The sequence below is a fragment of the Pristiophorus japonicus genome, chromosome 7 (assembly GCF_044704955.1).
Source record: "Pristiophorus japonicus isolate sPriJap1 chromosome 7, sPriJap1.hap1, whole genome shotgun sequence".
In the NCBI taxonomy this organism is placed as follows: Eukaryota; Metazoa; Chordata; class Chondrichthyes; family Pristiophoridae; genus Pristiophorus; species Pristiophorus japonicus.
In genome coordinates this window covers 129,480,301-129,503,188 of record NC_091983.1, presented here as the reverse complement: position 1 = coordinate 129,503,188, position 22,888 = coordinate 129,480,301, and the positions used below count along the sequence as shown (strand labels likewise).

The 22,888-nt window shown below is 44.8% G+C and overlaps 1 protein-coding gene across 1 annotated transcript in view; it reads left to right on the top strand.

Annotated features, from left to right (window-relative positions):
• Positions 1-579: 579 nt before the first annotated feature.
• dcbld1 (discoidin, CUB and LCCL domain containing 1) overlaps positions 580-22,888 on the top strand; it is a 172,886-nt gene continuing 150,577 nt past the window's right edge. The window contains exons 1-3 of the mRNA XM_070884221.1: positions 580-614; positions 706-862; positions 3,705-3,777. Coding sequence (XP_070740322.1) covers positions 580-614; positions 706-862; positions 3,705-3,777 — 265 coding nt within the window. The remainder of the gene's footprint in view (positions 615-705; positions 863-3,704; positions 3,778-22,888) is intronic.

Genomic DNA, 22,888 nt, shown 5'->3' with positions numbered 1-22,888 from the left:
TAGTCCCCTGACCAGTGTCCGTGTGGTGTGTACAAGGCTGGCTTGGTGCGGCAGCGCCGGTGGAGCTGGCTGTATGGCGGAGGCGGAGGCTGGCCCACACTCATTCTCCTGCCCCACCGCATTGGCTGCGCTGGTTCTCCCAGCGCGGGGCGCAAAGCTGCCAGAGTACCTTACGGGCAGTCCCGTTCCGTCGTCTTTTCTGTTCGCTCCCCCTGGACGAACGTTATGTGGCCGTGCCTCTGGGCTGTAAGGGCTGTGACCCTCTTGGTGGCGTTTTCTTCTTCGGCGCAAGTCGCCGGGTCGCGCGGACAGGGTGAGTGAAAGTTGAGTTGAAACTTCATTTAAAGGAGAATCCGTCGGGTTATAAACTCGGCAGAAAGCGTGGGCTTGGGGAATCCATGTAAAGCGTCTGGGTTTGAGCAGACATGGAATGAGTGCTTTGTCAAAATCCTGTGATGTCTGACGTCTTCTCCCCGATACTTAGAATCCAAACATTTCGTTGGAAAAGGCCAAATGTGTCCATTAATTCCTTTGCATGTGCTCTTCCATCCCCCACTCCCTGATTTTACTTCCTAGAGAATGGTTGCTTTGCTCCAGCAAGATCAGCGTTACAGGTATGGGATAGGCAAAAGTCTGATTCTCCCCACTTCACAAACAAGGAGGTTACTTTTCAAATAGGTTGTAACTTTATTTTCTGACTTCCAGCTTGTTAGTTTTGAAGCGGTTAATTTCTCGCGTGTTTGTGTTAATTTCTTTCAACATTGACATGTTAGGGCAACCTCTCATTATTGGCCCGGAATTTGCGGTGAGGAATAACAGCGAACGAACAGCATTCGCCCTGGTTATCCCTTTGAAACTGACGGTAACTTGTGAAATCCCGAAGTTGCGGTCAGTGATTCACTGCTCCGACACAGGCTGCGCTGTGCCTTCTCTCTCTCTCTTCTTCCCGCCCCCCCCCGCAAAAAAGTTTATCTTTATTTCAGGTTTACCTTTTCCCAATGTGAGAGCCCCAATCTTTGGTTTACTCTCGAACATTAAAAAAAATTAGAATCAAAGGTGCTTACTTCTTGGTTAGCCCTCTGTGAGAATTCTGCATTGTGATTAGCTGCGTAGACAGCTTGTTCTGCCACCAAACTCATGGTCTAAAGGGCTGTTGTAATACCCGCTCTCCTCTATGGCTCAGAGACATGGACCATGTACAGTAGACATCTCAAGTCACTGGAGAAATACCACCAACGATATCTCCGCAAGATCCTGAAAATCCCCTGGAAGGACAGATGCACCAATGTTAGCGTCCTCGACCAGGCCATCATCCCCAACATTGAAGCACTGACCACACTTGATCAGCTCCGCTGGGCAGGCCACATTGTCCGCATGCCAGAAACAAGACTCCCAAAGTAAGCGCTCTACTCGGAACTCCTTCATGGCAAATGAGCTAAAGGTGGGCAGAAGAAACGTTCTAAGGACATCTTCAAAGCCTCCCTGATAAAGTGCAACATCTCCTGGGAGTCCCTGGCCAAAGACCTCCCTAAGTGGAGGAAGTGCATCCGGGAGGGCGCTGAGCACCTCTAGTCTCATTGCCAAGGGCACGCAGAAATCAAGCTCAGGCAGCGGAAAGAGCGTGCGACAAACCTGTCCCACCTGTGACAGGGACTGTGGCTCTCATATTGGACTGTTCAGCTACCTAAAGACTCATTTTTAGAGTGGTAGCAAGTCTTCCTCGATTCCGAAGGACTGCCTATGATGATGATGAGGCAGCTTCTTGTTTCCCACTATGGGAGTCCCGATAAACTATGCTGATTTCAACTGCATGTCGGAAAAGCCGAACTTCTCGCCACAGATCGCAAGATAGTTGTGTGAAGCTTACTTCGAGGCCAGTGGCGAACGCATTTCATTCGACACTGACCGCAAATTGCGGGCCATTGACTTTTTAGTAGCGATGAATTTCTTCACGATTTGATATTTCAATACATCAGGTTTAGAAGTCTCTTGAACAGCTTTTTACGATTGGTCCCTCTTTTGAAGTTTGCTTTATTAAATACTTTGTATGGGTGTACTGCAGAATAAACATGGCATCCAATGTACATCCAGTACAACTTTGACTTTAATTATGAATGGATGACCTTTATTATTCTGCTTGCACACACTGTCAAGAGAGGAAATGGTAGAGCTTTGTGCATTTGTGCTCAAACATGGTGTTTGCCAGTGCTGATTGTCAGCAAAATTTCTAACCATTAAAAAGAGATAACTGATTAGTCCACATGTTTTAATCATTCAAAATTAAAAGGTGGTGCAATTGGTTGTTTTATTTTTAAGTAATGTTTGTTTGAAAAAAGCTAACTGGAATAGTGCAGTACTAGTGTAATGTTTTTTTAAGTGACAGAAAATACTGCTGCTGTATGGGTAGAATTATATATACGTGTTAACAAAGTACTGTTAAATGTTGCACTTCTCTGACACAAGATCTCCAGGATAACGTGAACATAAGAATAGGAACCTGGTCTCCTTTAATTATTGTGCCTCACCTTAACTGATGAAATTCATGCCGAATGTTATTTATTCTTTTTTTTTGACGAAACTATTGATAATATCAATATTATCAGCAACTATTAAAATTATCTATTTCTAACTTCCTACATCCCTACAACCAACAACAACAATTTTGATTTATATAAAGCGTATTTAACATAGTAAAACATCCCAAGGTGCTTCCTGGAGCATTAGCAAACCGAATTTGATATGAACTACAAAAGCCAATTCTGGCCTCTTGTTCTTCCTGCATTTTCACCACTCCATCATTGGTAGCTGCCTCGGCTCGAAGCCCTCCCTAAACCTCTCTGCCTCTCTCGTCTCCTTTTATCACGCTCCTTAAAGCCTACAACTTGTCTGTCCCAATATCAATTTCAGTGGTTCAGCGTTAAATTTTGTTTGATTATGCTCCTGTGACGTACCTTGGGGTGTTTTGCTTTTAGTGCTATATAAAGCAAGTTGTTGTTGTTTGATTGCATAGGTACCACTTTCAGATTGTAGGGGATAAAGTTAATTGATTGGGATTGGTGTGTAACCATCAAAAGGGAAAATGGTTCTATAACCACCTAAAAATATAATATAGTGCAACTTACTGTTGGAAGAACTGAATGGTAATACAATAAGGTAAAATAGTTCCATTGTTTGTGGAATATAAGCCTTTATTGCACATGGTTTGTACGCTTTTCTGATCAGGCTTTTCAGGGAATAAAGGGATATGGGAACAGAACTGGCATAAAGGATTAGGACTACAGCTCAGAGAGGTTAAACACCAACATAGACTGGCTTGGTTGAATGGCCTATTTTCATGTTGTAATTTCGATGTAATTTTAATGAAACAGAATGCTCACTGTTTTTGTGATGAGTCTGGAATGTAGCCCACACACAAGGGGAACTTAACAACTCGTAAGTGCTGCAGACTCTAAGTGAATTGTATACTTCCCTAGCATTAGTGATAAAGTCTGTACTGAACATCCAGTAATGACTATTTGTACTACAAATGTTAAATACCATTTCATAACTTTTTTTCTTTAAAATTTGGCTCATAGAAGATATTAAAGCAGAAAGTTTGTAGCTTTGCTTTAATACTTTCTGCTGCAAGACAAATGTAACTTATTTTAATTTTTGTTTTCAGGATGTGGACGATGCTGGTAAGGCCACACATTGCCCATCTCTAGTTGACCCAAGAGGATAGTGCTGGACTTTATTCTTTAACAGTGTTGCCTAGCAGAAATTGCTGTCTAGCCACAGGTATGGCTATGGCAACACTATGTTAGCCACATGCACTATTTTTTGAATTCATTCATGGGATGTGGGTGTTGCTGGCCAGCATTTAGTGCTCTAATTGCCCTTGAGAAGGTGGTGGTGAGCTGCCTTCTTGAATCGCTGCAGTCCTTGTGGTGAAGGTACTCACAAAGTGATACTTCTTTGTATCAAATCACCCCTTAACCTTCTAAATTCCAGGGAATACAACCCTAGTTTATGTAATTTTTCCTTGTGATTTAACCCTTAATCCAAATATCATTCTGGTAAATCTACACTGCATCCCCACTCTCTTCCTCCACCCGGTCCCCATCCCCAAAGAACAATATATCCTTCCAAAGGTGTGGTGCCCAGAACTGCTCACTGTACTCCAGAAGTGGTCTCCAGCTTTGTATAACTATAGCATAACTTCTACCCCCTTGTATTCTAGTCCTCTACATATAAAGCCCAGCATTGCATTAGCCTTTTTAATTATTTCCTGTACCTGTACATGACATTTTATGATCTATGTACATGAATCCTTAAGTCTCTTTGGCCCCAACTGTTTCCAGCTTCTCACTATTTAGAAAGTACTCTGATCTATTCTTTTTAGTTCCAAAATAGATGAAATACACTAATACAAAAGCAAAATACTGCGGATGCTGGAATCTGAAATAAAAACAGAGAATGCTGGAAAGCTCAGTGGGTCAGGCAGCGTGTGTGGAGTGAGAAACAGTTAACGTTTCGGGTCAGTCGGTCGATGATGAAGGGTCATCGACATGAAGCTTAAACTCTGTTTCTCTTTCTACAGATGCTGCCTGACCCGCTGAGATTTCCAGCATTTTCTGTTTTTATTATTATGGATGAAGTACATACTTGCCTACATTGAAATCCATTTGCCACAATTTTGCCCATTCACTTAATCTATTAATACCTCTTTGTAATTTTTGCTTTCATCTACATTGCCTATCTTTGTGTCATTGGCAAATTTAGATATATGACTTTCTATGCTATCATCTAAGTTAATAAATACGGTGAATAGTTGAGCCCCCAATTCAGAACTCTGCGGGACACCAATAGCTGCATCCTGCTCATTTAAATACCTACCCATTATCCTTACTTTGTCTCCTGCCGCTCAGCCAATTTCTTAACCAGGTCAATAATTTGCCTTCAATTTCATGAGCTTCAACTTTAGTTAACAGTCTCTTATGAGGGACTTTATCAAATGTTTTCTGGAAGTCCATATAAATAGGTCTTACCGCAGGTAAAGGGTACACAGCCAGATAGGGAATGGATGATCAACAGGAAGAGCAGTGCAAGGAAGGTAGTGCAGGGGTCCCCTGTGGTCATCCCCCTGGAAAACAGATACACCGCTTTGGGTACTGTTGAAGGGGATGACTCATCAGGGGAGGGCAGGAGCAGCCAAGTTCATGGCACCGTGATTGGCTCTGCTGCACAGGAGGGCAGGAAAAAGAGTGGGAGAGCTATAGTGATAGGGGATTCAATTGTAAGGGGACTAGATAGACGTTTCTGCGGCCGCATCCGAGACTCTAGGATGGTATGTAGCCTCCCTGGTGCAAGGGTCAAGGATGTCTCGGAGCGGGTGCAGAGCATTCTGAAAAGGGAGGGTGAAAAGCCAGTTGCTGTGGTGCATATAGGTACCAACGATAGAGGTAAAAAATGGGATGAGGTCCTACAAGATGAATTTAGGGAGCTAGGAGCTAAATTTAAAAAGTAGGATCTCAAAAGTAGTAATCTCAGGATTGCTACCAGTGCCACGTGCTAGTCAGAGTAGGAATCGCAGGATAGCTCAGATGAATACGTGGCTTGAGGAATGGTGCACAAGGGAGGGATTCATAATTCCTGGGACATTGGAACCGGTTCTGGGGGAGGTGGGATCAGTACAAACCGAACGGTCTGCACCTGGGCAGGACCGGAACCAATGTCCGAGGGGGAGTGTTTGCTCGTGCTGTTGGGGAGCAGTTAAACTAATATAGCAGGGGTATGGGAACCTATGCAGGGAGACAGAGGGAAGTAGAATGGGGGCAGAAGCAAAAGATAGAAAGAAGAAAAGTAAAAGTGGAGGGCAGAGAAACCTACGGCAAATAGGGCCACATTACACCAAAATTCTAAAGGGGCAAAGAGTGTTAGAAAGACAAGCGTGAAGGCTCTATGCCTCAATGTGAGGAGTATTCGGAATAAGGTTTACGAATTAACTGCACAGATAGCAGTTAACGGGTATGATGTAATTGGCATCACGGAGACATGGCTCCAGGGTTACCAAGGCTGGGAACTCAACATCCAGGGGTATTCAACATTTAGGAAGGATAGACAGAAAGGAAAAGGAGGTGGGGTGGCATTGCTGGTTAAAGAGGAAATTAATGCAATAGTAAGAAAGGACATTGGCTTGGATGATGTGGAATCAGTATGACATTGGCTTGGATGATGTGGAATCGGTATGGGTGGAGCTACGGAATACCAAAATGCTAGTGGGAGTTGTGTACAGACCACCAAACAGTAGTAGTAAAGTTGAGGACAGCATCAAACAAGAAATTAGGGATGCATGCAATAAAGGTACAGCAGTTATCATGGGAGATTTTAATCTACATATTGATTGGGCTAACCAAACTGGTAGCAATGCGGTGGAGGAGGATTTCCTGGAGTGTATTGGGGATGGTTTTCTAGACCAATATGTCGAGGAACCAACTAGGGAGCTGGCCATCCTAGACTGGGTGATCTGTAATGAGAAAGGACTAATTAGCAATCTTGTTGTGCGAGGCCCCTTGGGGAAGAGTGCCCATAACATGGTAGAATTCTTTATTAAGATGGAGAGTGACACAGTTAATTCAGAAACTAGGGTCCTGAACTTAAGGAAAGGTAACTTAAGGTTTGAAGCGTCAATTGGCTAGAATAGACTGGCAAATGATACTTAAAGGGTGGACGGTGGATAGGCGATGGCAAACATTTAAAGATCACATAGATGAACTTCAGCAATTGTACATCCCTGTCTGGAGTAAAAATAAAACGGGATGGTGGTTCAACCATGGCTAACAAGGGAAATTAAGGATAGTATTAAATCCAAGGAAGAGGCATATAAATTGGCCAGAAAAAGCAACAAACCCGAGGACTGGGAGAAATTTAGAATTCAGCAGAGGTGGACAAAGGGTTTAATTAAGAGGGGGAAAATAGAGTACGAGAAGAAGCTTGCCGGGAACATAAAAACTGACTGCAAAAGTTTCTATAGATATGTGAAGAGAAAAAGATTAGTGAAGACAAACGTAGGTCCCTTGCAGTTGGATTCAGGTGAATTTATAATGGGGAACAAAGAAATGGCAGACCAATTGAACAAATATTTTGGTTCTGTCTTCACGAAGGAAGACACAAATAACCTTCCAGAATTACTAGGGGACCGAGGGTCGAGTGAGAAGGAGGAACTGAAGGATATCCTTATTAGGCGGGAAAATGTGTTAGGGAAATTGATGGGATTGAAGGCTGATAAATCCCTGGGGCCTGATCGTCTGCATCCCAGAGTACTTAAGGAAGTGGTCCTACAAATAGTGGCTGCATTAGCGATCATTTTCCAACAATCAATCAACTCTGGATCAGTTCCTCTGGACTGGAGGGTAGCTCATGTAACACCACTTTTTAAAAAGGGAGGGAGAGAGAAAACGGGTAATTATAGACCGGTTAGCCTGACATCAGTAGTGGGGAAAATGTTGGAATCAATTATCAAGGATGAAATAGCAGCGCATTTGGAAAGCAGTGACAGGATCAGTCCAAGTCAACATGGATTTATGAAAGGGAAATCATGTTTGACAAATCTTCTAGAATCTTTTGAGGATGTAACTAGTAGAGTGGATGAGGGAGAACCAGTGGATGTGGTGTATTTGGACTTTCAAAAGGCTTTTGACAAGGTCCCACACAAGAGATTGGTGTGCAAAATTAAAGCACATAGTATTGGGGGTAATATACTGACGTGGATAGAGAACTGGTTGGCAGATAGGAAGCAGAGAGTCGGGATAAACTGGTCCTTTTCAGAATGGCAGGCAGTGACTAGTGGAGTGCCGCAGGGCTCAGTGCTGGGACCCCAGCTCTTTACAATATAAATAAATGATTTAGATGAAGGAATTGAGTGTAATATCTCCAAGTTTGCAGATGACACTAAACTGGCTGGACGTGTGAGCTGTGAGTGGGACGCTAGGAGGCTGCATGGTGACTTGGACAGGTTAGGTGAGTGGGCAAATGCATGGCAGATGCAGTTTAATGTGGATAAATGTGAGGTTATCCACTTTGTGGGCAAAAACACGAAGACCGTATATTATCTGAATGGCGGCAGATAAGGAAAACGAGACCTTGGTGTCATGGTTCATCAGTCATTGAAAGTTGGCATACAGGTACAGCAGGCGGTGAAGAAGGCAAATGGTATGTTGGCCTTCATAGCTAGGGGATTTGAGTATAGGAGCAGGGAGGTCTTACTGCAGTTGTACAGGGCCTTGGTGAGGCCTCACCTTGAACATTGTGTCCAGTTTTGGTCTCCTAATCTGAGGAAGGATATTCTTGCTATTGAGGGAGTGCAGCGAAGGTTCCCCAGATTGATTCCAGGAATGGCAGGACTGACATATGATGAGAAACTGGATCAACTGGGCCTTTAAACATTGGAGTTTCGAAGGATGAGGGGGGAATCTCATAGAAACATATAAGATTCTGATGGGACGGGACAGGTTAGATTGTTCCCGATGTTGGGGAAGTCCAGAACCAGGGGACACACTCTTAGGATAAGGGGTAGGCCATTTCGGACTGAGATGAGGAGAAACTTCTTCACTCAGAGTTGTTAACCTGTGGAATTCCCTGTCGCAGAGAGTTGTTGATTCCAGTTCATTGGATATATTCAAGAGGGAGTTAGATATGGCCCTTACAGCTAAGGGGATCAAGGGGTATGGAGAGAAAGCAGGAAAGGGGTACTGAGGGAATGATCAGCCATGATCTTATTGAATGGTGGTGCAGGCTCGAAGGGCCGAATGGCCTACTCCTGCACCTATTTTGTATGTTTCTATGTTTCTGTAACATCCATAGACATTCCCATTTCCACTACTTTGGATTTTTTGAAGAGTTAACTAATCAGGTTCATTAGGCATGACCTCTTTACAAATCCATGTTGTCTCACTCTCGTCAGCTGAAAATTTTTCACGGTGTTCTGTTACTCTAGCCTTAATTATAGACAAAGTAATTTCCCGACAACAGATATTAGACTAACTGGTCTATAATTCCCAGGACACTCACGCTCACCATTCTTAAATGAGCAAACTTGGATTAATTGGCAGTAGTTCTGTCCACTCCTTTGTGGACTCCAGCCCAAACTGAGGCTGAAATTACCCCCTTTAAAAGCCTCGTAAGCACCTCTGTGGGGCACCAATGGAGTCCAATGGTGTTTTCGCCCGAGGATTGGGGCGCCTCCGGAGAAATTGTCCAGGAGGTTTGGGGGGGTGGGGGGGGGGGGCGCTGTCCCAGCAGTACCTCACCCCGCAATTAGCACCCCGAGCCGGCGCACAACCAGCGATGCCGTGCACTCCGACCCCTCACCACCTCGCACCGACCCCATTGCGTCCTGCGGGTCGCAAGTGCCAGTTTCGTGGGTCGCCCCTTAAACTGAAGGCTTTATCATTGAAACATAGAAAATAGGTGCAGGAGTAGGCCATTCGGCCCTTCGAGCCTGCACCACCATTCAATAACATCATGGCTGATCATTCACCTCAGTACCGCTTTCCTGCTTTCTCTCCATACCCCTTGATCCCTTTGGCCATAAGGGCCATATTTAACTCCCTCTTGAATATATCCAATGAACTGGCATCAACAACTCTCTGCGGCAGGGAATTCCACAGGTTAACAACTCTCTGAGTGAAGAAGTTTCTTCTCATCACAGTCCTAAATGGCTTACCCCTAATAATTAGACTGTGTCCCCTGGTTCTGGACTTCCCCAACATCGGGAACATTCTTCCTGCATCTAACCTGTCCAGTCCCATCAGAATTTTATATGTTTCTATAAGATCCCCTCTCATCTTTCTAAACTCCAGTGTATAAAGGCCCAGTTGATTCAGTCTTTCCTCATATGTCAGTCCTGCCATCCCGGGAATCAGTCTGGTGAACCTTCGGTGCGCTCCCTCAATAGCAAGAACGTCCTTCCTCAGATTCGGAGACCAAAACTGAACACAATATTCCAGGTGAGGCCTCACTTAAGGCCCTGTATAACTGCAGTAAGACCTCCCTGCTCCTATACTCAAATCCCCTAGCTATGAAGGCCAAAATACCATTTGCCGCCTTCACAGCCTTCTGTACCTGCATGCCAACTTTCAATGACTGATGTAGCATGACACCCAGGTTTCGTTGCACCTCCCCTTTTCCTAATCTGCCACCATTCAGATAATATTCTGCCTTCGTGTTTTTTCCACCAAAGTGGATAACCTCACATTTATCCACATTATACTGCATCTGCCATGCATTTACCCACTTAACTAACCAAGTCACCCTGCAGCCTCTTAGCGTCATCCTCATAGCTCACCCCACCACCCAGCTTAGTGTCATCTGCAAACTTGGAGATATTACACTCAATTCCTTCATTAAATCATTAATGTATATTGTAAATAGCTGGGGTCCCAGCACTGAGCCCTGTGGCACTTCACTAGTCACTGCCTGCCATTCTGAAAAAGACCCGTTTATCCCGACTCTCTGCTTCCTGTCTGCCAAGCAGTTCTCTATCCACGTCAGTACATTACCTCCAATACCATGTGCTTTAATTTTGCACACCAATCTCTTGTGTGGGACCTTGTCAAAAGCCTTTTGAAAGTCCAAATACACCACTTCCACTAGTTCTCCCTTGTCCACTCTACTAGTTACATCCTCAAAAAGTTCCAGAAGATTTGTCAAGCATGATTTCCCTTTCATAAATCCATGCTGACTTGGACTGATCTGGTCACTGCTTTCCAAATGCGCTGCTATTTCATCTTTAATAATTGATTCCAACATTTTTCCCACTACTGATGTCAGGCTAACCAGTCTATAATTCCCCCTTTTCTCTCTCCCTCCTTTCTTAAAAAGTGGTATTACATTAGCTATCCTCCAGTCCATAGGAGCTGATCCAGAGTCAATAGACTGTTGGAAAATGATCACCAATGCATCCACTATTTCTAGGGCTACTTTCTTAAGTACTCTGGGATGCAGACTATCAGGCCCCGGGGATTTATCGACCTTCAATCCCATCAATTTCCCTAACACAATTTCCTGCCTAATAAGGATTTCCTTCAGTTCCCCCTTCCCACTCGACCCTCGGTCCCCTAGTATTTCCGGAAGGTTATTTGGTTCTGTCATCACGAAGGAAGACTCAAAGTATTTGTTCAACTGGTCCGCCATTTCTTTGTTTCCCCATTATAAATTCACCTGAATCTGATTGCAAGGGACCTACGTTTGTCTTCACTAATCTTTTTCACTTCACATATCTATAGAAGCTTTTGCAGGCAGTTTTTATGTTCCCAGCAAGCTTCCTCTCATACTCTATTTTCCCCCTCCTAATTAAACCCTTTGCTCTCCTCTGCTGAATTCTAAATTTCTCCTCGTCCTCAGGTTTGCTGCTTTTTCTGGCCGACTTATATGCCTCTTCCTTGGATTTAACACTATCCCTAATGTCCCTTGTTCGCCACGGTTGAGCCACTTTCCCTGTTTTATGTTTACTCCAGACACGGATGTACAATTGTTGAAGTTCATCCATGTGATCTTTAAATGTTTGCCATTGCCTGTCCACCGTCAACCCTTTAAGTATCATTTGCCAGTCTATTTTAGCCATTTCACGTCTCATATCATCAAAGTTACCTTTCCTTAAGTTCAGGACCCTAGTCTCTGAATTAACTGTGTCACACTCCATCTTAATAAAGAATTCGACCATATTATGGTCACTCTTCCCCAAGGGGCCTCGCACAACAAGATTGCTAATTAGTCCTTTCTCATTCCACATCACCCAGTCTAGGATAGCCAGCCCTCTAGTTGGTTCCTCGACATATTGATCTGGAAAACCATCCCTCATACACACCAGGAAATCCTCCTCCACCGCATTGCTACCAGTTTGGCTTGCCCAATCAATATTAAAGTCGCCCATGATAACTGCTGTACCTTTATTGCACTCATCCCTAATTTCTTGTTAGCGTCAATCCCGCCATTTTAATTTGTCGGCTAACTCTTGTGTTGGCCTGACAATGGTGGCCTTCGCATCGAACGGGCTGCCATCATGCAGCCCGGCACTCTGTTTTGGGTGCCGGGCTGCTGGCCCAGCTGATTGAGTCTTTGGTGGCCCAATAGCTGTCCACCGAAGGGCCTGCATAGTGCGGAGCAGCCCTGCTTTAATGGAAGGGGAGGAGTGTTGTAGTGGTTATGATGTCTGTAGTGTGCTTATTAATGACTCCACAAGGCAGTGTGTTGTAATCAAACTGTAGTGACCATAATCCTTGACTCTAAACGCCAGAGTGAGCACAAGCATAGTGTGCAGCCTTTTATACAGCCTCTGCCACCAGGGCAGGAAACCCTGGTCTCCACCAGTTGCACCCTCTAGTGGTGCCAGCATAGTATATACACAGTGTAAATCTTATAGTACATCAGGTAACAAGTCACCATCTTATGCAACTATGCAGTATTTGCACAGAGAGTACATCTATAGTCTGCATACACAACATCACTCTTCCCCCAAGTCCTTTGTGCCAATTACCTTTGTACTATGTGCTCTGGCTTAGCTTTCCCTAGACTTAAGTACCAATAACCCTTGCACCTTGGCTGTGCTCCATGTGTGTGTCCATGGATACATACATCCATTCTCCACCCCCCCCCCACACCACCCCACCTCCCCTCACCACAGCGAGATCATGCAGCTGGCCCGTTACCTCTACATACAGGATCGGACACTGCGCAAACACAAAGAATACGGTTTGTATCATGACATCTTGGTTCAGTGACCCACATTCATTTTGTTTTATGGTCGTGCGGCAGGATTGGGTAGATTGCATAATTAGTTCCGTCATGGTCAGTACTGAGGTAGCAGTACAGGTATGCGAAGACGATAGTTCCAGAGCAACCGGCCGGGTTATAGTCATCTGATGGCGATGCTGTGCCCCCTGCTAGTGGGGTGGGCTTGGTTCGCTCACTTAGCCAGGATTTAGGGATTTGCTATTGCCTAGTGGTGGGCAAAGCCACAGATGTGTGTGGCCTCCCTGTCCTCTGAGGGCTGCAGAATCTTCTGCCTGCTCTCTAACAGTGTTGGGAACCTGGCTGTTCCAGGTCCCACTTGGGGAACTCGTTAGTTCTGACCTTTCGCTCCCAGACATGGCCGAGGTAGTGACTGGGTCTGGGGGCTGCACCGTCTCCACCCGGGTGGTGGGCAACGGCGGCCGACAGTGTGTATTGGTGTCGTTTTCATTTCCAGGTCAGTGGCGAATAGTGCCATCGGGTGCCTGCAGCATGGGATAGACCTGGGGCAGGGTATCAGGATCAGTGCCTTTACCCTCCTGAGGTCGCTGGCCTATAACTTGTGGGGACACCTGGGGCAGGGTATCTTTACCCTCCCGAATTCGCTCGTTTGCTACTTTTGGAGCACTCCGTTCCCGACATCTCGCAACATTTTGTTCTTTACATTTTAATCGGTTCGTTACACTGATTGCCATGCATACAATGTCTCTTTAAGTTCAGTTGGTTGCAGGTCTCCTTTACGAGAACCCTGCCACGCCACTCTGCACCTCGCTGCAGCAGGAACGCCATCTTGCCTCTGTCCTCGAGGTCGACTGCCTTGATCCTTCTGTCCTGTGATTCTGTCACAAAAGCTGGAAGAGTGCCTGTGAATTCGATCTTCCTCCCCAGGAGTCCTGCCACTGGAGCCGGGAAGGTACTTTTAGGTAGTTCTGGTTGGATCATTGCCACGCAGTCATGATGGACAGTCTGTGCCTCAGGTGCTGTGCTGGTCTGTTCTCTGGTGCCTGGCCCAAGCGAAGGTGAGGTTTTGCTCAGCCTCTGAACACAGGGTACATCGATTGCTGGAGTGAAGAGGTCTTCGCCATCCACCTTCTTCCGAGTATCATTGGGCCATCACCTGCAACAATCCACAGAAGTAACTTGTGCACCACACCATTATGGATTACACTTGCAGCTGCACTACCAAGGACTCTAATCAGCTCCTTGGTGTAGGTGCGCAACTTTTCCTGTACTGGAACCAGCTCAGGTCATTTTTTTGTTCCATAGCCTCTCAAAGGCATCCTGGCTCATTATTGACTGGCTTGCTCCCGTGTCCACTTCCATGAAGACTGGAACACCGTCTATCTCGACTTCCATCTTCACTGGAGGACAATTGGTGGTGCAGGTATACACTTTATACACATCTTCTTGGGGCTGAGCTGCCTCTCTGGCCAAATCATCATATTTCCTGCTGGATTCAAAGTTATCTACCGACTCCTCTGCTAGATGGTGAGTGGTATTTCTTTTACACATACGCTGGAGGTGGCCCTTCGTGTTACAGGCTTTGCATACGTACTCAGCAAACTAACACTTGTGAGCCCTATGGTTTCCTCCGCAACGCCAGCATGGTGCTAGTCGATTAGGACTCCTCGGCGGACTCTGAGTTCTGGAACCATGAGGTCTGTGCTCTCTGCCCTGGGCAGAGCCACGTTCTACAGTCTTACCTGTGACAGTCACCATTCTGTGTACAGTACTTGCCAGGTTTGAGTCCACAGGATAAATGATTTGCTTGGTGCTGCAGGTCAAGATCACGAACGCCTAACTGATGCTGATGGCCTTCTGCAAGTTGACTGTGGTGTTGGCAGAAAATAGCTTGTGAAGAAGGCCCTCGTGGCCAATTGCCATAACGAAGATGTCTCGCAATGCTTCGTTGAGGTGCGTGCCAAAATCACACGGTGCCGCAAGTCTCCTGAGGTTGCAGCATATTTGCAATCTTCTGGCCCTCGGGTCTGCGGTAAGTGCAGAATCTGTACCTGGCCGTGAGGATGCTCTCTTTTGGTTTAAGTTGGTCACGAATTAGTTCAGTCAGCTCATTATATGTCTTATCCTTGGCCTTCGTGGGTGCCAGCAAGTCCCTTATGAGGCGGTAGACCTTGGGGCCCACAACTGGTCAGCAGTGTAGCCTTGCGCTTCTCCACCATTGTGTCCCCCCTGCCAGGTCGTTTGCCACAAAATATAACTCGAGTCTTTCCGTGAAGGTATCCCAATCATCACCCTCTGAGCAGTCTTTTAGTGTGCCAAAGGTAGCCATAATATCGCGTGAAAGTCCTTATTCTCGTCGCCAGTTATAATGTCTGTAGTGTGCTTATGAATGACTCCACGAGGCAGCATGTTGTACTCAAACTGTAGTGACCTTGGTCCTTTACTCCAAACTCCAGAGTGAGCACAAGCATGGTGTGCAGCCTTTTATATAGCCCCTGCTACCAGGGCAGGAAACCCCGGTCTCCACCAGTTGCACTCTCTAGTGGTGCTGGCATGTATATACACAGTGTCTACATAGAGAGAACATCTATAGTCTGCATACACAACAGTGTTGGCCTCCTCAGCGCTGCACTGCCGCCCTGGGAGCACCTCTCCAAGGAAGCCAAGCGGTGGAGACAGCGCTCCGCTTCATTTGAGGGACCCACAGCCCAATTCTGTGTTGGGGGCAGGACTTCCGGGCTGGGGGATAAAAGTACTGCCCCAGAAGGTTACCACCCCCAATCGGGATGAGGGGCAATTTTGCCTCCTTAATGTCCTGAGAAATGCAATACATTAAAAACTCTAAGAGCCCCAAAACTAAGGGATCTCGATATTTACTTTGCATATCACTAAATTTAGTCTTATCCCAGACATAAATCCATATCTGATGAGGTTTGTGTTATGGATTTGTTCGATTTATCATGTGCTTTCCCAAGTTTTCATTTTTTCCCAGAATTCAACCTCCTCACTTTACCATCCCCTGTGCAAGTGGATTGCTACAAGGACTGTATGAGCAAACTTGGTTTAATTGGCAGTGGTCCTACTGCACTTTCTATATCGCTCCCAGCATTCTTATGGCTACTGAGGTACTTTACAGTTGAAATCTGTTGCGTTTCTTTCAGCATTATTATTACTACCAGAGTAATAATGCTACTCTGATATCTAGAGTAACTTTCTAACTGTACTAAAATATACTTTGAAGCAATCTTAAATAAAACATAATTAATAACATTTTACCCCAAAAACTTTCTTCTTCCAAATCTATTTTCTTTTATACTTAAAATACTTTTAACTTGAAGTTTACATTGCATTGAAAACTACTACCCAAACTGATTTTTCAGAGGACTGAATGTTATTGTCTGATCTGTTTGCATCACTGCAGTTATCAGGAAGAAATATGATGTGATTTTCAGGCCAACATCGAGCAGCCTGGATTAGAATGATTTGGTAATTTAGTAGTGCAAGATGCTGAACACTACCAAAATGAGTTATTGTATCAGAGGCACTTAAAGGATTAGTTTATGTGAAAACCTTGACTAGAATTTGTGACCTAGCTTGTTCTGTGGTCCTTACACAAATGTCTCTTTGCTTTTGCATATGGGTGAATGTGATTGCTGATTCAATTTTGTTTGTGTAGGCACTCCACTTCAATGTGAAGGACTAATGCAACATTTCTACCTGTAATGGGAAATTTTACAGCTTTGCACAGTGTCCTCAGTAATGCAAGTATGTGCTAAAACTATTCAGTGAATTGTTATCAAACCATCTTTGTATTCCATGTTTAAATTTGATTGTGGTACCTTACTCGGAGCCTGAGAATTGAACTTTGAATATGCTGATGCTCAGTAATAGGATGGCTGATGCTTAGTGTTTAGTCGTGGTACTCTACTTGTAAGTCTACAAACAGTTGATGTATTTCTTGAAAATATAGTTTAAATAATGAAGTTAAGACAAGTAAAATGTGTGGACGTGCCTTTGTGAGCTATGCCCTTGAAAGGTTTACTTGGAAAAGACACAGTAACTAACTCAACTTTGTCACTCCAGAAATTGTTTTGGTAGTCACAATACACATCTGTATCCATAATGCTGTGGATTAGTATTTTGAAAACATGATTGGAAAGGTTAAATCTGAACACGTGCTACTGAACTGAAAATCTGCATTAATGTCATATCCTATGTAAATGCGTTCTGCTGAAAAAGTTTCAATTTTATTGTCAATAAGCTGTATTCTCAATTACTTGGACTCTTGGGGCCAGATCCCCTGCAGTCTAATCCTTTTGGGAGTATATTTCCTTTTGAGTGCTTCTCAAAAAGATTCCCTTTTCTGTTGTGGAAAGGTCAATACTATGGTTTATAGTATCGAAAGTTTGAAAATCACAGTCATATTTTATTACTTTGGAACATGTGATGTGAACAAGACTTTCATCTTTATTTAGAAACACCAATAACAAATTCATCTTTGTCAGAAAATGTTGTGTAAATATATCCTCCGTTATCTGAAATCTTGTACTGATAAATTTTAAATGTCTCTAATATTTTTGGTTCTATTGCCCTATGCAGAAGGTATTCTAAACATTTGTCGCTTTTTGGGGAGACTGCAGGGAGAGAAGGTTCTTTCTGGGCTGAAGGACCGAAGTAGAGAGGAATTATAATAATCAAGTCAATTAAGATAACCCACTGTTGCAGAATAGCATGGTTTATTTTATATTATTACATGAAACTAAATTGTACTGTTTCACTTAAATAATATCATAACTGTCATTCTGTAGTTTGGTGATAGCAGTCGCAAGGGAGAGAGGTGCTGGCAATGTAATCATGACACATTGCTGCAATACATCCTGTGGATTCAAGATACTGTAGCCACAGAAGCTGGTGATGGAGGAGCTGGATATTAAGTTCAGTTCATGAGTGCTGATTAAGCAGATTGCTTTGTCCTGAAAGATTTTGAATTTCTTGTGTTGTTGAGGCTGCACCTGTCCAGGTAAATGATGTTAATATGGCTATTCTAGTAAGCTTCTGGTCAAAGATGACCCTCAAGATATTGATGGTGGGGATCTCAGTAGTACTGACAGTCAACAGGAGATGACTGTTTTCTCTCGTTCGAGGTTGCAATTAATTCACACTTGTGTGGCATGAATGTTAACTGCCACTTGTCAGCTTAATCCTGGATGTTGTGAATGGAGCTGAACACTGGCATCATCAACCCCACCCCTGACATTATGATGGAGGGAAGATCATTGATGAAACAGCTGAAGAAGGTTGGGCTGAGGAAGCTTCCTTGAGGAACTCTTGCAGTGATATCCGAGAGCTGTGAAGATTAGCTTCTGACAAACGCAACAATCTTCCTTCGGCTAGGTATGAGTCCATCCGTTGGAGGACTTTCTCTTTGCGCCTCAGTGACCTCAATATTGATAAGGCTCAGTGGTCAAATGGTGCCTTGATGTTGAGAACAGCTACACTCACATCTGAGACTGGCAATGTTCTTGCATCCATGCCTGTACCAAGGAAGAGATAAGGTCCGGAGCTGGTTCTTGCAGAACCTGAACCGAGCATCACTGAGAAGGTGTCCACTAATATCATCATCATCATAGACAGTCCCTCGGAGTCCAGGATGACTTGCTTCCACATTAAAAATTAGTTCTCAGATGACTCTTAAGTCCAATGCGGGAGCTATAGTCTCTGTCGCAGGTTGGACAGACAGTGGTTGAAAGTACGTTGGTTGAAGTGCTTGGGTTGTCATGTGCTCCTTCTGCCATATGCGTTTGGTCTCCGCTTAATCCTGGTGAAGAGACTCGAAGTATTCGATGCCCTCACGGATTATTCTCTTCCATTTTGAGCGATCTTACACCAGTGATTCCCAGGTATTGGTGGGGATATTGAACAACTTTTAGGAGGCCTTGAGGATGTTCTTGAAACGTTTCCTCTGTCCACCTGGGGCTCTTTTGCCTTGTCGGAGCTCCAAGGAGAGCGCTTGCTTTGGGAGTCTCGTATCGGGCATATGGATGATGTGGCCCGTCCATCGGAGCTGTTAGAGTGTTGTCAATGCTTCAATGCTAAGGATGTTGGCCTGTGCAAGAGCACTGATGTTGGTCCGCATATCCTGCCATTGGATTTGCAGGATCTTCCTGAGACAGCGTTGATGGTACTTCTCCAATGCTTTGATGTGCCTGCTGTATATAGTCCATGTCTCAGAAGCATATGAGGACAGGTTTCGTCACTTTAAATAATCAGGTTCAAGGGCAAACCAATATGGTGGTTATATTGTGTTTAATCAGAGTTTATGACGGAATATAACACATTAGTTATACAACAAAAACAAACAACCGTGATACGCAGTTGATACCGATTCAATCGAAAAGACGATTGACACACGTGAGCAATTCTCGCTCTCACTCTTTCGTGTGTCTGTAAGTACAAGCTTTCGGGTGGTCACTTTTATTCTTTTTTGGGGGAGTGCTATTGATGGGACCTATTGACCTATCGAGCTTTTCCTAAAAACTTGCTATCCAGTGCCATATCACGTTCTTTGTCTCGATTCTTGTGTCAAAGCCCGCCCTAAAGATGTCTTATGATTTTAGACACATCCTTTTTATACTTGCCCATCGGGAAAATGCTGGAATCCATTGTTATGGAAGTGGTATCAGGGCATAACCTGATTAGGCAGAGTCAACATGGTTTTATGAAAGGAAAATCGTGTTTGACAAATTTATTAGAGTTTTTTGAAGATGTAACGAGCAGGGTAGCTAAAGGGGAACCAGTGGTTGTGGTATATTTGGGTTTCCAAAAGGCATTTGATAAGGTGGCACGTAAAAGGTTATTACACAAGATAAGGGCTCATGGGATTGGAGGTATTAGCATGGATAGAGGATTGGTTAATGGACAGAAAACAGAGAATAGGGATAAACGGGTCTTTTTCAGGTTAGCAGGCTGTAACTAGTGGGGTGCCGCAAGGATCAGTGCTTGGGGCCTCAGCTATTTACAATTTATATTAATGATCTAGATCAAGGAACTGAGTGTAATGTATCCAAGTTTGCTGACGATACAAAGCTAGGTGTGACAGTAAGCTGTGAAGAGAACACAAAGCGTCTGCAAAGGGATATAGATAGACTAAGTGAGTGGGCAGTAAGGTGGCAGATGGAATATAACGTAGGGAAATGTGAGGTTATTCACTTTGGTAGAAAGAACAGAAAAACAGAATATTTTTTAAATGGTGAGAAACTTTTAAATGTTGGTGTTCCGAGAGATTTGGGTGTCCTTGTGCAAGAAACACAGAAAGCAAGCAATAAGGAAGATATGTTGTCCTTTATTGCAAGGGGATTGGAGTATAAGAGTAAGGAAGTCTTGCTACAATTGTACAGGGCCTTGGTGAGACCACATCTGGAGTACTGTGCACAGTTTTGGTCTCCTTTTCTAAGGAAGGGTATACTTGCCTAGGAGGCGGTACAATGTAGGTTCACTAGATTGATTCCTGGGATGAGGGGTGTTTTATGACGAGAGATTATGTCGAATGGGCCTATACTCTGGAGTTTAGAAGAATGAGAGGTGAACTCATTGAAACATAAAGATTGTGAAGGGGATTGACAGGGTAGATGATGAGAGATTGTTTCCCCTGGCTGGAGAGTCTAGAACTAGGGGACATAGTCTCAGGATAAGGGGAAGGCCATTTAAGCCTGAGATGAGGAGGAATTTATTCACTCGGAGGGTTATGAATTTTTGGAATTCTCTGCCCCAGAAGACTGTGGATGTTGAGTCTCTGAATATATTCAAGGCTGATATAGATAGATTTTTGGAGTCGAGGGAAATCAAGGGATATGGAGATCGGGGGGGTGTGGGTTGAATGGCGGAGCAGGCTCGAGGGGCCATAGGGCCTACACCTGCTCCTATTTCTTATGTTCTTATTTTCCTTTGGAATTTGTGTCTTATCTCTTTTGTCCGTGTCCTTCTTTGATCTCATGAGCCCTAAGCCAGAAACCTGTTCACTTCAGAGTGTTACTTCCTTTCTGACGTAGCATATGTTTACATTAACTTCTCCAAACCTCCTTCCATTATCTTCCCAAGCAGTTGTGTTAAGCTAACTTCAAATCCTACCTAGCATTATACATAAAATACATAAACAAGGTACAAGTCTTAACTTAAAAACAATAGATAATTGCATAGCAACAGGGAGATTGTATATAATACATAGTACTATACCCGCTTTGGGAAACCAAAACATTAGCATTTCTAAGCATCTATCTGGTCCAAGGAGACTTTCCGTCTGCAATTCGAACATAACCATTTAAACACAGCATTCTTCGCTAGTTTTGAGCTCTCTTCTTTGTCAGAATTTGTCGGGCTTGTTCAGCAGTAATTTGATTATGATGTGGTAATGTGGAAAATCACCGGTTGGCATTGTTGAAGCAGTGTTTATTTAAACTCTTGGGCCGTTTGGCTGGGCCTGTGATTTCTATAGGTCTATTTGCACATGCATGCCAATAATGGTCTCCGGTGATTAGCCTGATAGCTCTTGATGTGTTTATGTCCTAGGGAGTGAATTTTTATGCCTCACAGTTCTTGTTAGTTATCGATTGACTCATTCTCCCAGACAAATTAAATTAGCTCCAATACCTAATTCCTGTGAAGTCCCACCCTCTGTTCTGGCAGTCTCTGCCAACATGCTCCTTTAGCGATCTTAAACTTGTAAAGCTCTTGGGTATCTTCCTCAGAGTTTTTCCTAGGATACCAAAATGTTCATCGAGTTCCAAATTAAATTTCCTTTCCTATGAGTCCAAACACTGGGCGGGGGGGGGGGGTCTCCATGAATGCATCCCCTTTCATCCCTTGCAGGCCTCGTCTGCCCTTTAAACTCATATTTTAAAAGTCCAAAAAGGGCTTCTTCTCCTCTGCAGGGGAAAGGTACAAGGAATCTTTGCGAAATTCTACAGTCCCCCCTGTGATACCATACCACTTACTAGGCCCAAGTTTCCACATGATTCGCGCCTGATTTTTAGCAGCAACTGGTGGAGAACGGACTATTTTAGAAATCGCAATTCTCCACATTTTTTTTTCTGCAGTTCTAGTCAGGTAAAACAGTTCTAGTTTAGAACAGAATTTTTTCTTCAAAAGGGGGCGTGTCCGGCCACTGACGCCTGATTTGAAAGTTTCCACAGTGAAAATGTACTCCAAACTAAAGTAGAATGGAGCCAGTGAAGATTTTTGTAGAACTGAAAAAACCTGTTCTACACATTAAAAAATCAGGCGCAGGTTACAAATTAGGCGTCCAGAACGAGGTGGGGGGGGAAGGGGAACTCATTAAATTCGACAATAAATCCATATTTATACTTCTACAAATATTCTACAAATAAATCCAACCTGAATAAACATTTATAAGCCAAGAAAAGATTAAATAAACCATCTTCCTACCTGTGTGAAAGTGCTTCAGCCAGGGAGAATTCTGCAGCCGAATGTGCCGCTGAGCGGGAGCGGGAGCGAGAGAGAGAGAGAGAAAAAGGGGGGGGGGTGCGCGTCGGGTCGGGGAACAGGAGCGCGTGTCGGGTCAGTCGGGGGGGGGGGGAAGCGGGTCTCGGGTCGGGGGGAGCGGGTGTCTGGTCGGGGGGGGGGTGGGAGCGGGTGTCGGGTCTCGGGTCGGTGGAGGGGGGGGGGAGCGGGTGTCTGGTCGGGGCGGGGGGAGAGCGGGTTTCGGGTCGGGTCTGGTCGGCGGGGGGAGGTGGGGGAGCGAGTGTCGGGTCTGGTCGGGTCTGGTCGGGCGGGGAGCAGGAGCTGGCCGTGGGAGGAGCCTTATTCACGCAGCCCCAGTGAGGCCATTGGGCCAGGGCTAGGAGCTGCGTGCTTCGGGCCCCTCCCACACAGTTCGGCGCCTGGAGCTACCGCACTTGCGTGCCGACTGTAGCGTGCATGTGCAGAGGTCCCGGCACTGTTTTCAGCGCAGGGACCTGGCTCCGCCCCCCCACAGCTCGTGCTGACTGCGCCGAGGGCCAGAGGACCTGTAAGTAGGTGGAGAATACCGAGGATTTTTTTAGGCGCGAAAAACGGGCGCCCAGCTCAGAGGGGCGCCCGTTTTTTTTCTTGTGGAAACTTGGGCCCACGGTATCATCATCATCCAGGCGAGCAAAATTCCTGA